This window comes from Talpa occidentalis, unplaced genomic scaffold (genome assembly GCF_014898055.3).
Source record: "Talpa occidentalis isolate TD23 unplaced genomic scaffold, MPIMG_talOcc4v2.1 talOcc4.9, whole genome shotgun sequence".
Taxonomy (NCBI): Eukaryota; Metazoa; Chordata; class Mammalia; order Eulipotyphla; family Talpidae; genus Talpa; species Talpa occidentalis.
Genome location: NW_023605305.1, coordinates 113,262,262 through 113,277,834, shown reverse-complemented (window position 1 = coordinate 113,277,834; position 15,573 = coordinate 113,262,262). Strand labels below are relative to the sequence as shown.

The window sequence follows — 15,573 nt, the reverse complement described above, 5'->3', positions numbered from 1 at the left end:
CATAAAATTAGTATTTTTTTTTTTTTTTACTTTTATGCCCTCACTTTATTTCCTGTCTGAGATAGGTTGTTGGGGTGGAATTCTTTTGCAGTGAAATGTGTCCTTTTGAACATGAAAATAAACCTGAAATTTGTAGTGGTTTCTCTTGGCACTCATCAGTGTGAGCTGCTTGGTGGCTGTAGACCACTAAGCACATAAGGGTTCATCACTGTTTTCAGTCATCTGACTAGGAATTGTGCTGCCCAGTGCCCAAGGGGGGGGAGTGTGCCTGGGAGGGAGCCCTCAACTTTAGTTCCTTCATAATAGCATCCAGCCTCAGGTTATTCATGGAGAGTGATTGAAAGTCATTCTTCAGGCATTATCTTGAAACTGTGAAGGTGTGCACTGACTTTTGTTTCTTAGAACCATTCCCAAGTGAAGCAAATCTTCCAGAAACATCCTATTTTAAGCACCTGGTCCCATATTCACAGTGTTTGGGGAGATGAAGGAAGCATCTGGCTGCTTATTTGGTTTCCTGATACAGAGATCCACAACTGACAGCTGTTGTTCTCACCCCAGGGTGTCTCCAATAGAAGGAGACTGAAAAGAAAATCATCATAGTGATTTTTGATTAGGGAAAAATATTAGAGGCCTTATTTATGAGAGAACGAATATTTTTAAATGTCTGAGATTTAGCAGGTAAAAGAGGTCGTGAAACTGACACAGAAGCACACAAGCTGGGCTTCACCACTCTTTCCCAACGAAGTCAACCAAGCCTGAGCGGATTAAGTAAATTAGAAAATGTGGAGAACCATCTCTCAGAGGTCCCTGATACTTCGGGAATGCTCAACAAATGTATCTTCTTGATTAGCTGCCTGAATCACTTGTAGGTGACAAAGTCAGGACTAGTTTTTTCTCTCTCAGGCCTCCTACCCTGTTTAACTAAAAATTCCTTTAAGAACGAGGCCCCTGAGAACAGCCACCCATCACTCAGCTATGTGCCCTTTTTACTGTCACTTTACTTTCTGTCCAGATGATATGGTCAAGTTTTACCAAGATCTCGACAGCTGAAGTCGAAATAAAAACTTTTTTCAAGTTTTCTTTTGAGAACATTTCATAGATCAGTCCTTAGCTTATAAAACAAGTCACTGAGGGATCATTTGTCTACATTTTAACAAGGTTTTTTTGTTAGTTCCTTTATATTGGGAGTTTTCTAGTGCATTAAAGCTTTTAATTGCTCATTAAATATGTAACCAAGAGGATAGGAATTTAGAAAACAAAGTGTTGACAGCCATGCCAGCTAAAATGACTTATCACTGCATCCCCCCACGCCCCACACAATTATTTACAAGCAAAGTTTAAAATTTTTGTAATTGTAAGCCTCAGGAAAACATTATATGTTGTAAGGTGTTCTTTTGTGTACATGTTGGTGCTAAGCGAACAGCTTCATCTAAAGATAGTTCCCCAGACGGTGTGGTTGTACATCAGGATATGTTCTAGCCATCATTTGAAGCAAGAAAAGAATTTAGCTATGTTATAATGCTGATTTTACCAATAATTTTCATCTTCAAGCCTTTGCATTCTTTCTCAGCAGTCTGACTGGAACAATTTAGACTTATTGAAGATTTTTCTCATTATTTTCTTTTTCTTTCTCTCTCAGTGGCCTCTAGTCATGGTGCTGCCCCTAAAATATGTTTGCCATATGTGGGGAGTTTTACAGAGCTCTCTTCTGAAAGGGGTGTGTGTGTGTGTGTGTGTGAGAGAGAGAGAGAGAGAGAGAGAGAGAGAGAGAGAGAGAGAGAGAGAGATGAAGTACAGCGAGGGGAGGGGAGTGAAAGGGAGAGAGGCTGCCTGTGTGTTTTTGTGTTTTGGGCAGTTCCCATCCCAATGCCAATGTCAATGCTCTTTTACTTTCACCAGGCCTGAGTGCAGATCCCACACTGAGTCTCATCCCCACTACCTCCGAGGTGCACGCCTCCACATCTTTAGTTGTTCCTTCCCTTGGGATCTAAACGCCCTACAGCTGGAGGCTAAGCTGGAGTTCTTCGTGGCTTTGGGCGCTGGCTTTGTGCCGAGGCTAGGGGCGGGACAGCTCAGGCTGTCAGTCATCTTGTCGCACAGAGCCTGAGACCATGCAGGGAAAGCTGGAAGCGGGCTGGGGTCTGGAACGCTGGGAGGCTGGGATGTGGCCTCAGCCTTTCCTAGGAGTTAGCTTTTGTTTCCCAGGAAAGTAAATCATCATCATCATCATCATCATCATCATCGGGCCTCCCTGGTGGCCTAGGAGTTCAGTCTCTCACTATTACTGCTGGGGCCTGAGTTCGATCCCCGGCCAGGGAGCTGACCCACATGGCGCAACAGACCTCTCCTGTTTTCACAGATCCGGGTAATATTTGCAGGACCTAAGCTGCCCACACCCTGGCCCATGAAAATCAGCCCATCCTGACACCCTCAAGACGGGTTGTTGTTAAGTATCAGGCCAGCAGTGGGAAAAGTACAGGCTAGATGTGTTGACTAGTTGGCCTGAATCTTTTTGTTATGACACCTGAGCAAGTTACTCAAGCTCTGAGAACCCCCTTTTAGTGTCTAAATAGGGGTAGCCAAAATTACAATATTTAAATCCTGGCAAACATTAGCTCTCGCTCTTCCTGCCCTGTTTATAATGCCCCTATAGCTCCCCGACTCCTCGAATACTGTGGAGACTTGTTTAAAAGTGAAGCAGATTGCAAGATAGAGAGCAAATGCATGGCAGTGCCGCTCTTTATCCTCAAAAATAAAATATTTTCAGAAGACCTTGGCAAACAGCAATACCTGTAAAGACGAACCGGTCGAAGAGAGTGAGTGAGAGTTTATCATTGATAACAGAGTTCTTTTAATTAAAATCAGATCCTCAAGCAAGGTCCCTGTTAAGGGGATTTGTCATGGAGATGATAAGAGTCTAATAAAAATAACTCAGCATGAAATCACTGGTTTCTGAGAGGAAGTGATAAATGGGGATTTATGAGTCTGAATAGTCTTCCAAGTGTCCTCATCAAAAAGCACAGGACCTGATTCCTGGGAAGATAACATTTATATGGGAAATAGTTAAATCATAAGGGACACTGGGGGTATCTTAGACATTTGACCCTGGATTTACTGAACCAGCTAATTGCTTGAATGGGTTTGATTGATTCCTAACGGCTATAGATTTTGGAGTCGTGGCATCTTGTATTTTTTGTTAATTCAATAGTCTTTTTAAAAGTTTCATAACACATAGAATAACATAGCAAGCACTCAAGTTCCCAACACCAGGATGGCTGTTGTTAACATTTTCATATTTCTTTGATTTCCTTATATGAAAAAATACAGAGTTGAAGACCTCTAGCATCTTCCCCTTCCCTCTGCCCTTGCTCCCTGCCTCCAGCCCTCAGCAAGCAAAATCTTGGCGATGGTATCAATCTAGTCAGTTAGCTCACGCCTCTTTTCCTGTATTATTCCAAGAACTATGCATCATAGCTTTATCTGTGTGGTTTTAAAAAATTTATGAAACTGGTGCTAGAGTGTTTTATCTTTCTGCAATTTTCCTTTTTTTCACACACAATGTGTTTTTGTGATTTTTCTTGTGTTTAGAAATCCAGCTTAACAGGATTAGAGATGGGGGGAGTGAATCACAGGTATGACAAAGAGGAAGAGGAGGAGAGGCTGGTGTCTGGGCTGGGAGGCCTTTATAAGGAAGGAATATTTAAAGTTGTTTGCTCTGAAGACACTGAAGTACTTAAGCAAAGTGAATGAGGGGTGGGTTGACAGCGGGGAGACCAGTTAGAAGTTGTTACCTTTATCCAGGTGAGTGTCGATGGTGCCTTAGACCCGAGAGGTAGCAATAGTGGTGAAAGTGGAAAGATTCTGAACATATTTTGAAGGAAGGAGGAACACGCTTTGCAGGTGGTTAGATACGGAGGTGAGAGAAAAGGAAGAGTAAGGAAGGGCCCCAAAGTTTCCGCCTAAGCAGCTGCAAGGATGGAAATGCTGCCAATACAGGGGACACCTGTCGGTAGAGAAGGCTTGGGGTGAAGGATCTGGGGTTCTGCATTGAGGTGTCCTCTAGATTCCTCATAAAGGTGCTGACTGCATAGTTGAATATATTAGCCTCCTGGAGTTCAGCAGAAAGACGTAGCTGAATGACAAATGGAGAGTCAGTTTGTCTTTTATGGATTTGCCTTTTCTCAACATTTCACACAAATTGAAGTGTCCCGTGTGTGTTCTTTCAAAACTGACATCTTTCCTTTAGCATAATGTTTCCAATGTTTATCTGGGTTTTGGTGTTTATCAGCACTGCATTCCTTTTCACTGTTGAATAATACTCTGTCACACGAATTTTGTTCATCCATTCATCAATCAAGAGTGTTTGAGTTTTATCCCACTTTTTAGGAATTGTGAATAATGCTGCTTTGAACCTTTGTGCAAAGTTTTTGTGTGGCTATATGTTTTCATTTGCTTTGATACACACCCAGGAATGGAATTGTTGATAACAAATGGGTTCACCATTAAGGTGTACTGAAAGTGGCCAGGGATGCATAAGGATTCCAGATTCTCTGCTTCCTTCCCAGAACTTGCTGTTGTCTGTCTTTTTAAGTTGAAGCCATCCTAGAGGGAAGTGGTACCTCAGCGTGGTTTTGATTTGCATTTCCTAATGATGATGGTGTTGAACATTTTTTCATATGCTTGTTGGCCATTTGCATATTTTCTTTGAAGAAATATCTTTTCAAGTCCTTTACCCATTTTAATTGGCCTAACTGTCTTTTTTCTTGTTGAGTTGTAAGAGTTCTTTTATATTCTGTGTGCAAGTCCCTCTCATATGTGATTTACAAGTGTCTTCTCCCTTTTGGGGAATTCTTTCATTTTCTTGATAGTGTCCTTTGAAACACAAAAGTTTTTAATTGTTGTGGACTCCAGTTTGTTTATTTTTTCCCTCTTCTTGTTTGTGCTTTTGTCATCATCATAACCCAAGAACACAGAGATCTGTGTTCTAGGTTGTTTGTTTTTTTTTAAAGATTTTATTTATTTATACATACAAGAACTGGGGTACAGGTCAGAGGTGTGGAAGGTGAGAGGATCCACCAGAGACAGAGTGGGGAACAGAACAGGCAGATCTAGTGAAATACTCTGCTGAGAGGAGCAGCGAGCAAGTCAGGAGAGGTCTGCTGCGCCATGTGGGTCTCCTCCCTGCCTGGGGATTGAACTCTTGCTTCAGTGACTTCTGATAGCTTCATAGGTTGTGTCCCAACCCCTTGCACCACCCGGGAGGCCCAATAGACACTTACTCTTCTGTGGTTTTCTAAGCATTTTATACTTTTGACTGTTACATTTAGATCTGTAATCCATTTTATGTTAACTCTTCTGTCTGGTGAACGAAGGGTCCACCATCATTCTTTTGCATGTAGACAGTTAGGTATAGATCTTCAGTTGTCTTAGTCATCGAGATACTCAATAGTTGAAGAGACCATTCTTTCCCCCATTGAATGGTGTTGGCATCCTTGTTGAAAATCAGTTTACCTTAGGCGCATGGATTTGTCTTGGGACTCTCATTTCTATTCACTCCTCTATACAGGCAGTCATCCTCATTCCAGTACCTCTTTGCCTGGATCACTGGAGTATTATGTTGATTAATGTTTGGATGTTAAGCCAAACATGCACTTCTGGAATATATAAGTGTAATTCTTATAATTCTTCAGCAAATACTTGCTTTGCTAGGATTTTGTTAAGGACTCTTGCATCTGTATTTGCAAGAGGTATTTGTCAGTAGTTTTCTTTGGCACTGATGCCCTTGCCTGGTATTTGGTATCAAGGTAATACTAACCTAGAATGAGTGGAAAAGTCTACCCTCCTCTGTCTTTTTCCTCCTGACTTATTTCACTTAGCATCATCCCCCTCCATTTCTGTCCATGTTACCATAAATGGCAAGAGTTCACTTTTTATAGCTGAATAGTATTCCATTTCATTTATTTACCATGACTTTTTTCTAATACCACTTCTTTTTAATCCACTCATCTGTTCTTCAGCACTTATGTTGCTTCCATAACTTCGCTATAGTAGATAATGCCTCAGTGAACATCTACTTACATATATCCCTTCAAAGTAGTGTTTTTGTATTCTTCAGGTAGATACCTAGGAGTAGAATTGCCAGATCAAAAGGTAGATCTGCTTTTAATATTTTTAGAAACCTCCATACTGTTCTCCATAGAGTCCACATTCCTACCAAGAGAAGCTTCCTTTTTCTCCAAACTCTCTCCAACTTATGTTGTTTCTGGTATTTTTAATATGGCCCATTCTCACTGGTGTGAGGTGGCATCTCACTGTGATTTTGATTTGCATTTCCCTCACGAATGATGATGAACATTTTTTTCATGTGCCTGCTGGCCATGTCTTCTCTGGAGAATTGTCTATTTAGGTCTTTTACCCATTTGTTATGGGGGCTTTGTTTTCTTTTTGTTGAGTTGTGTGAGTTTTGTAGATCTTGGATATAAGCTCCTTGTCCCCTATATGATATGCACATATTTTCTCTCGTTCAGTAGGGTATCTTCGTGTTTTAATCAGTTTCTTTCCTTGTGTTGTCACTGTTTCATCAGGCAAACCAATGAGAATTCAACATTTCTAAGGAAATTTAATCCAAAGTACAGTTGGTCCCCTTTCGAAAATTTTCATGTCACTGTATACTCAAGGGAAACCACCTAATCAGTAGATATTTGTTGAAATCATTTATTTGCTAATCACATTTGTTTATTTTTGTTTCTGTTTCTCTTGCAGAGTTGAGTCCCCAAATACATCACAGAGGCCCACATTATAATAAATAGTTATAGATGGTTCTGCCTGTTTTTCTTCTATATATTTTGAGGTTTCAGGTCTTTAATCCAACTTGAGTGAATTTTTGTGTATATAAGATAGTGGTCTAGTTTCACTGTTTTGCATGTGAAGTTCAGTAATTTTTGAATACTGCTGTAAATCTTTAGTGACCAAAGGAAATTTAAAATACAATCAATTAATGGATTTAGTTTTTCTGCAGGTTTTAAAAAGCTCTATTTATTTAGATAAAACATTCTTGAATTTTTTATCTAATAGCTTACCTATGTGATAAGCTATTAGATAAGTTGCATAGAACTAAATAGACCCACACACAGTGAGTGCTGGTAAAACTGGTGAAATCTGTAGAGAGTGGATGAATTGTGTGGAATTTGATTTCTTGGGTATGATATTATACTACAGTTAATACAGAATGTTGCCTTAGGGAGGGCTGGGTGAAACCTCTCCTGGTCTCTCTTTTCTTTCTAACAACTGTATGGGAAGCTGTAATTATCTCCAAATAAAAAGCTGAAACAAAGTCTTTCTAAGAAGCATCTATAGTAATAATAACTACCATTTATTGACTGCTACTGTCAGGTGGTGCTATGGTCATCCTCCTTTTATCAATGAGAAAACAGAACAGACTTTAAGCAGTTTACACAGTATCGCCCAGCGAGTAACTGGCCGAATTAGCATCTAGATCCAGACAACTTCCTCCGAAGCTGAAGTTCCTGATCACTCTGCTCCACTTCTTGTCTGTCTGTCTTCGTGCCCTGCCTCCTAATCCTTGAACTCACCCACTGCAGTTTAGCTTCACTCCATTCACAACCGTGGACCTGCCTTTGCCTGAATTATTAACAAATTCATTGCCAAATCGAGTAGATTATTTTGGCCCTTACCATTTTTCCTGCGGTTGATGGTATCGGTCAGGCCTTCAACAAGCATTTATAGAGCACCTTGTGAACCAGGCTCTGTTTTACAGCAGTGAACCAGGTATGCGAATGTGGGGGAGGGCGGGGGGTGGAGAGGGAGATGTCTAGTACCTGCTGACTTGTTTGTGGATGGTCAGCATACCGTCCACCTTACTGTTCACACCTCTGTTTTTCTGTGGCTTGAAAAAGATCGTATTGTCATTTTGTTTGTGGTTTCACAGCTAAATCAGATTGTACTATATTTAGATACTATTTTCACTTTTCTTCACATAGTAATGTAAACCTTTCCAGGTGACTGTCATGACTATGAATAAATTAAGAGCACCAAATTCTGAGTGTACTACCCTTCTTCGGTAATTAACCATAAATAGAGGAAATGAATTGTCTTTGAACTTTTACCTACTTCTTCTATATGAGGATAACTTGGATTAATTTTTGCTCCCTTATTTGGAAATACCAGGAAGATCTCTGCAGAGACTTAAATAAGTTTCATTCCATATGTCCAAATAAAAAACTACTCCAAGGAAAATACTTGACTTCACTGGAGATGTGATGGTGGATTTTTGCATGACACTGAAGCGGAGCATTTAAGCCAGAGCTGAGGGAAAGGAGTCATCTTGTCTCTGTCCACATGTGTGTGGTTATTTTCTGTGTTTTCATTCCTTTCTCCAATTCAGTAAAGAATAAAAAAATTTTCACTCTTGCTTCTTCATGCCAAAACAGTTCTTGTTTTATTTGTTCTAAAGGGAATGCATTTTCCTTGGTGATTGGAAGCAACTATGATTCTCTTGCTTGCTTCTGGGGTCACTGTTTTGTCTGATAGCTGCCCACAGCAGCCGCCGGCAGTCTGCATGGGCAGAGCTGTCAGAGTCACAGGCTTCAGCGCACTCGAATGCCCCTTGGGGAAAGATGACAGGTTCAGCCCAGTGACTTGTAAAACTTTAAAAGTGATTCCAAGACCTCCTTGGTGGCGCAAGGGGTTGAGCACAGCACTATGAAGCAATCCACAGCCTCTGCAGCACGAGTTCCATCCCCAGCCAGCCAGGGAGCTACCTACATGGCGCAGCAGAGCTTTCCTGTCGTGCCTGCTGCTCCCTTCAGCAGTGTATTTCAGTCAGGCTGCCTGTTCTGCTCCCCACTCTGTCTCTGGTGAATCCTCTCATCCCCCGCCCCCCACGCCTGTGGCCTGTACCCCAGTTCTTGTATGCATAAATAAATAAATCTTTTTTTTTAAAAAAAGTGATTCTTTGTCAAACCGCTGGGAAACAACTCTTCCTTCTCTATGAGTCAAGGGCGAAATTGAGAAACTGTCTTACACCAGATGGTGATTCCTTGCTAGAAAATAGGCCTAAGCTGATTCAGCTCCATTTATTCCTTTATGTTCATTTTGCAAAACCCACAAAGAACACATTTGGGGCCACTTTTCGAGTTGGCAACAGACTCTGCTTTTTAAGGAAATCATATGGACACCAAAAAAAGCCACAATGGATGAAGCACTGGGAATCCCTGAGGTCCAGAAATGAGATACATGGGCCTTAAATCCTAGGCCATCAGTTAGGAGCTGGCCTGCACCCAAGAAGCACCCCAATTGTTATCAGATTTAGCTATGTGATTAAATCTGTTTTTTTAAAAAACAACATTTAGTCTTGTTGATTAAACCTCTTAAAAAGAAAGAAGAGGGAGGAGTAGGAAATAGAAACTATGAAAACACCTTTTGTGATGAAAAAGTGATTCTTAAATTTCAAATCATGAAAGGATTCAATATTTAACATTGCTTTAATATATTTAGAAGTTATTTCATATATTTCTTTCATATATTTAGAAGTTATCTAGGGCAAATTTGAGCATGTGTGTGTCTGTCTGACTAAGTGCCTGTCTTAGTAACCTTAGCTTTTTAAAGATGGAACAGATACCTAAGGATATAATGAATCCTTTCACCAGGGATGTTGCAAAGAGAGTTTAAACACAAGTAATCATAGAGGTTAATTTTGAAGATTTTTTTCTTTACCTGAAATCCTCTGCATCATGTGCTAAGTGAAGTAAATCAGAAAGAGAAAGACAAATGCCAGCTGGTTTCACTTATATGTGAAATATAGAGAAACACAACAAAGGGTCAGACAAAACCAAACCAGTAACAAACCCTAGAAATCTGACTGTCGAATTGAGGGCACGTGGGGGGAGGGAAACAGAGGATGGTGGTGGAGGGTTTGGGAGCCTCTTTGGTGCTGGGTGTGGTGCCAGGCACTGGGGGACGGGACTCTGTTCCCTGTTTGAGTCACACGCAGAGTGGTGAACCAGTGTCACCTCAATAATAAAAGTACAATTAAATAATTAACTTAAAACACTATGCATTATGACTCAGCCCTCTTCATAGTTGTTTTTTTTTTTTTTTTAATTACTTTGATTTGGGGTATTTCCAGCCTTTTCAGGTAATACCCATTGTCTGTTTAGCTTTGTCTTATATGTAATAAAACCTTGACCGCTTTGTTAATGTGCTGTTTTATTTCTCCAGGTGTCTGAACACACACAGTTAAGTTGGATCCTCACCTGCCTGGTCAGACTGCCCCGATTACAACACCTGCACCAGTGGAAGGTAACTGCGAGGGGCCTAATTCATCATCAGGAGTTCAAGGTCCCCAATACAGCTATTCCCACCCCCCTGCCCCATTCGTTTATTTTTGTGCTTGGCTCTGTACATACTGAGTGTGGGGGCCTCCCAAGTTAGTGGCTGGAAGGGCCCCTCTCTCTGTCTTGGGCATTAAACCAAAATAAGGCCTCCCAAGATCCTTTCCAACTTCAAAACTGGATTAAAACAGCCAATGTTTGATTATCTGATTTTCTCTGCATATGGTTGAGTCAGAGTGACTTTTGGATATACTCAGTGATGACTTAGCAGCTACCACATTATAATTAACAATCACAACCTCTGGATTCCTGGGCTCAAGTCGCCGCCCATCTCCACTGGAATTAGCTGACAGTAAGGCAAGAATGTTTTCGTCAAGTGGAGAAAAGAGACAATGTTTTTTATTTAACATTTAAACAATATGAATTCAGGCAACAGTTCAAACCCACAGAACCAAGGCTATACTTTTCCTAAGACCTTCAACTGAGCAAGATAAATTGGGTAATTGAGAGTACTTTACTTGCATTTAGTTTTGCAATTGGATAACCCGAGGGTGGGTTGGTAGCCCCCGACCACCTCATCACTAATTCCAGTTTCTAGCTTCTTTCCAGCCTATTTTCAGGGCTGTTGGTTTCCTCAAAAGCTGGTTCGCAGAATCCTTCACACTCGCAGGAGGGAAAACAGACAGAGCCTTACAGTGTAGTGCCAGGAAGGGAACTAAGAGGAGGACAGATCCATCACCCACCAGAATGCGAAACAAAATTTTATAATTTTTTCTGCATTTTTTGGTAGTAGACGAGATTTTCCCATGCTGTTGTAATACTCTGCGTTGAATGCTGAAGTCCTTTCTGTAAACAGCGGATCCTAACTTCATGGGACGTGTCCCCACTTGAAAATAGTGACCGAGGACCCAAAGCCCAAGCGCATGACCTGTGCATGCGCTGATCATGTGCTGCCTGATTTCTTACCTGCGGGAAAAGCAAGGGTTTCCAGCAGCGGCCTGCCCTCGAGGGTGCTACTGCCTTCTGCCACCAGCCCTTCGTCCCTTGAGTAGCCACAGACGCTTGAGATGCATTTGTGCAAGCCTCACATGATGCTGAGGCCGGGGGTGCAGCTTAGCCCCTGCTTGAAGCCTGTAGTGTATTTAGGAAGAGACCAAAAGAGCAATCTGTAAATGTCAAAAGTCCATGTAGAGGAGGGTTCCCGTGCTGTGAGGGTTGAGGAGCACCTAGCTTGGTTTTGATTGGGACAAGGAGAGGGAGAGCAGGGCTGGGCAAGCTTGTTCAGGGCAGCTGAGGTCAGGGTTGTAGGGGGGTTATCAAGATGACGCGGAGACAGTCGATAACTCTCCATGCTCTTCACATAGTCCCCCTTCCTCCAGTCTTCTTATATAAAATGACTGTAAATATTCTCTGATGTCATAGAAATTTTTAAAAATCGGGTTCTTTTCCCATTTGCTCATTTCCAAATTAAACCCTCATTATCTTTGCCCAGTGATCATTACGAACTGGCCTTCATCCATGGACGTGTAATGAGAAAATGTACTGAGGGCATCATATGTGCAAATCATTTAATGGCCTATAGCATTTCTTTGTCGCCATCAGCCAGAAACTACTTGAAATAGCCAGAAAGTTAGGATTGTTACTAAATGATGAAGCTTTGACATTCAGAGGGTTAGAGAGAAGCCCCTGCTTTTCAGGCCCAGCCTCCAGGGGTGTATCTGCATGTTAGCCGGGGACCCCAAGTTGTGAGCTCAAGAGCTTCTTCCTGGAAGCAGGCAAATTTATAAATTCAGCTGTTGAGTTCATTCAGAAGCAACTGGACTTCAGGGAAGTGATTCATTCATTCATTAATTAAGTACTTAGATACAACAACACACCAAATAGCAGTTTGTCATTTTACAATGATGCTCCTAGACCTTGGAAGCAGTTACCAGTCAACGGTACACAACGTGTCCTGCTATTTAGTGGTTCTGTGCAGACAGCCAGATTGCCTGGCAGCAATGTGTAACTGCAGCAGGAGCGCTGGTGCCACGAGGGCTTGCATTCAGGGGGTGCACCCTTGTAGTGTATAGCCAGTTACCAAATACTTCTGCCACCACCTCTGCTGTTCCCACCAGTTTCCCCATTAGGAAGACTTTTTCATCTGTATAATGAAGAAAGGGCATTTGATGTTGACTAATAGTAATATTATAGACATTTATTTTTTTCTGACCTTGCCTGTGAAATCTAGAAATTTTCTTTCTTTTTTAAATTTTTATTTATTTATACAAGAACTGGGATATAGGCCAGATGTGTGGAAGGGTGACAGATTCACCAGAGACAGAGTGGGGAACAGAACAGGCAGACTGACGAAATACACTGCTGAGGGGAGCAGCGGGCAAGACAGGAGAGGTCTGCCTCACCATGTGGGTTTCTCGCAGCCAGTGGGGATCGAACTGTTACAGGGCAGGGAGAGGGGCAGCCCAAACCCCGCAAACCTGCCTGCTCTTAAATAGGTTCTGCCATCCGCCGCATCAACACAAAACATATGAGACTTTAATGGGAAGGAACTTTAATACAATTAGGAAACAATACAGAAAGGCAAAGAATCTAGTTTCTAAATCAAGCACCCAAAGTGACCCATACCCTCGTGGGTAAAAGTCCACCCAAGCAGGATTGGCCCAGAGCAAGTCCCCAAAGCTGCCCCAAGTCTAAAGCACCTTCCAGTGTCCCCACTAGAAAAGGGTCAGAAACAACCAGACAAGTCTGGAAGGAAAAAAGCAAAATCAAAATCAAGATAAAAGCTGCCATTGTCACCTCCCCACGGGTCTCACCCACATCTCTGTCACCCAGTCCACGACCAAAAGGCAAGTGCAGTTTCTTCACGTGTCTCTCGGCTCCATGCGCCTCCTCCAGGTCTCCTTCTGGCTCCACCCTGCTTCCTTCCTTCTCAGTCTCCTCTGCAGCTTCTTCTCTCCCTAATCAGCTCCACCCTGCATTTGGATGTGGCAGGGAACCTGAAACCTCCCCCTTTCCTGGGGACCACCCTGTTATAGAACTGGCACTGCAGAGGCTGCGGACAGCTTCACAGCACTGTGTTCAACTGCCTGTGCCACCAGGGAGGCCCTCTTCTTAAAAAAAAAAAAAAGGATTTTATTAATTTATTTTGCATAGAAGAACTGGGGTGTAGGCCAGAGGTGCAGGAGTGGAGGTGGGCATGAGAGGATTCTCCAGAGACTGAGTGGGGAACAGAACAGGCAGATGCACTAAAATACATGCTGAGGGGAGCAGCAGGCGAGTCAGGAGAGGTCTGCTGCACCATGTGGGTCAGCTCCCTGGCCAGGGATCGAAATTTCAGGCCATCATGGCTGGCTGTTGGGGTGAAAACACTGAGCCTTAACCCCTAGGCCACTAGGGAGGCCCTCGAAATCTAAAATTTTTCTGATTTGAAACCTAAAAAAAAATTATACTTTCACTTTAACTGAATGGATAAGAACTAGTAGTAGTGCAGAGGCCTTTAAAGGGCAGTGGTGGGATGGAGTCACCTTATTCTTGCCTAAGCCTGGAGCGTGAAGACAAGCCAGCCAGGAGACACATATGTTGTTACAGGTGGCTTCAGATCAGCCGTGGCTAGCCTTTACGGTCTCTTCATTTAGCAATATAAGGGGGTTCATGTTGCATTTCTCTCCCCTATTGCTTGCTCCCCTACAGGCAAAGACTGCCAAGCAGAAGCAGGATGGAACCGTGGGCCTGCTCATGTACCCTGTTCTCCAGGCTGCTGACATTCTACTGTACAAGTAAGCCCCACGGTTCGCCCTGGTCTCACACGTACGCATGCTGGCAAGAGACTGTTTCACCTACCTCAATAAGATTTGGTTCATGGGAAAGAGGGAACGCACATGAGTCCTGTGCCTCTGCCCCCCGGTACTAAATTATAGAAATCTGTTTCAGTGTAAAACGAAAAATATTAAGAGTTAACAACTTGAGTAGCCTGGGCTGTGTTGGAACCAGTTAGTGTTTTCCCTGCATTAACCCATTTAATCCTCACGACCTTATAAAATTTACACTATTGTCATCCTCATTTTACTGTTGTGGAACACAGAGTGGCTGGTGACTTGTTCAAGGTTATATAACTTAGCAAGAATTGGACCCAGAATTTGAGTCTAGAAAGCTTGGTTGGCGTCTGTGCTCTTAACCCCCTTGTAATACGTACGTCTCTGGCATCATGAAAACTCAGGAGTTGTAAGTGTTGATTCCTTGTATGTCCACACGCCAGAGCAGTCCTGCTCAACAGGGCTCGCTGTGGTGATGGAAACGCCCTCTACGGCCTCGCCCCACTGGCTGCACACGGCTGTTGAGCACTTGACATGTTGACAGAGGATCGGAATTTTCCGTTTTATTCCATTTAAATATAAAGAGCTGTGAGATAATTATAAACCAGAGACATCCTGCAGGGGAGGAGGCAGGAGAGGGATCAGAGGGAGGGAGGGAGACACACAGGGGACTGAGGTGATGGTGCACGGGGGCATTGGGGAAGGAAACTCTATGGGGACTCCACCTGAGGGGGTGGGGGAAACAAATATTGTTTATAAATAAAAAAATAAAAAGAAAAAGAAATAAAAAGAAAAAGAAAAGAAAAGAAAAGAAAGGAAGGGATAAATTCAAAGAGCTGTGACTAATGGCGACCCTATTGGACCTGAGGGTTGAGCTTCAATTTTTCTTTTTAAAGATTTATTTATTTATTTATTTATTTATTTATTTATACAAGCACTGGGTACAGTCAGAAGCGCGGGAGGGTGAGAGAATTCACCAGAGCCAGAGCAGGGAACAGAACAGGCAGACTGACAAGTACACTGCTGAGGGGAGCAGCGGGCGGCAGGAGAGGTCTGCGCGCCATGTGGGACCCTCCTCTGGTGGCCGGGGAGCAGCTGGGGATCGAACCGGTGCAGCAGAGGCTGCGGGCATCTTCGCAACCGAGCGCTCAACCGCTGCGCCACCAGGGAGGCCCTGAGTGTCAATTTTTCAATGTGATGTAAAGTGTCTTCACTTTTCCTGGATCCGTAATTTATCCGATTACCTGCTGCTGCTACTGACAGGTCTGAAAAATACACAACCAGCGGGTGTAGACAACCATCACCTGCACTGTGTATACTGCTGGCCAGGGCTGCCGACCCAGTCCCTCTCCCATGTGACCCCGCTATCCCTCATCACCACCCCCCGCCCCTCCTTTCATTTTTTAGAT

The 15,573-nt window shown here is 42.9% G+C and overlaps 1 protein-coding gene across 1 annotated transcript in view; it reads left to right on the top strand.

Moving 5' to 3' along the window:
* Positions 1–15,573, top strand: part of WARS2 (tryptophanyl tRNA synthetase 2, mitochondrial) — a 65,704-nt gene that overhangs the window by 34,484 nt on the left and 15,647 nt on the right. The window contains 2 exon segments of the mRNA XM_037499582.2: positions 10,240–10,320; positions 14,043–14,128. Coding sequence (XP_037355479.1) covers positions 10,240–10,320; positions 14,043–14,128 — 167 coding nt within the window.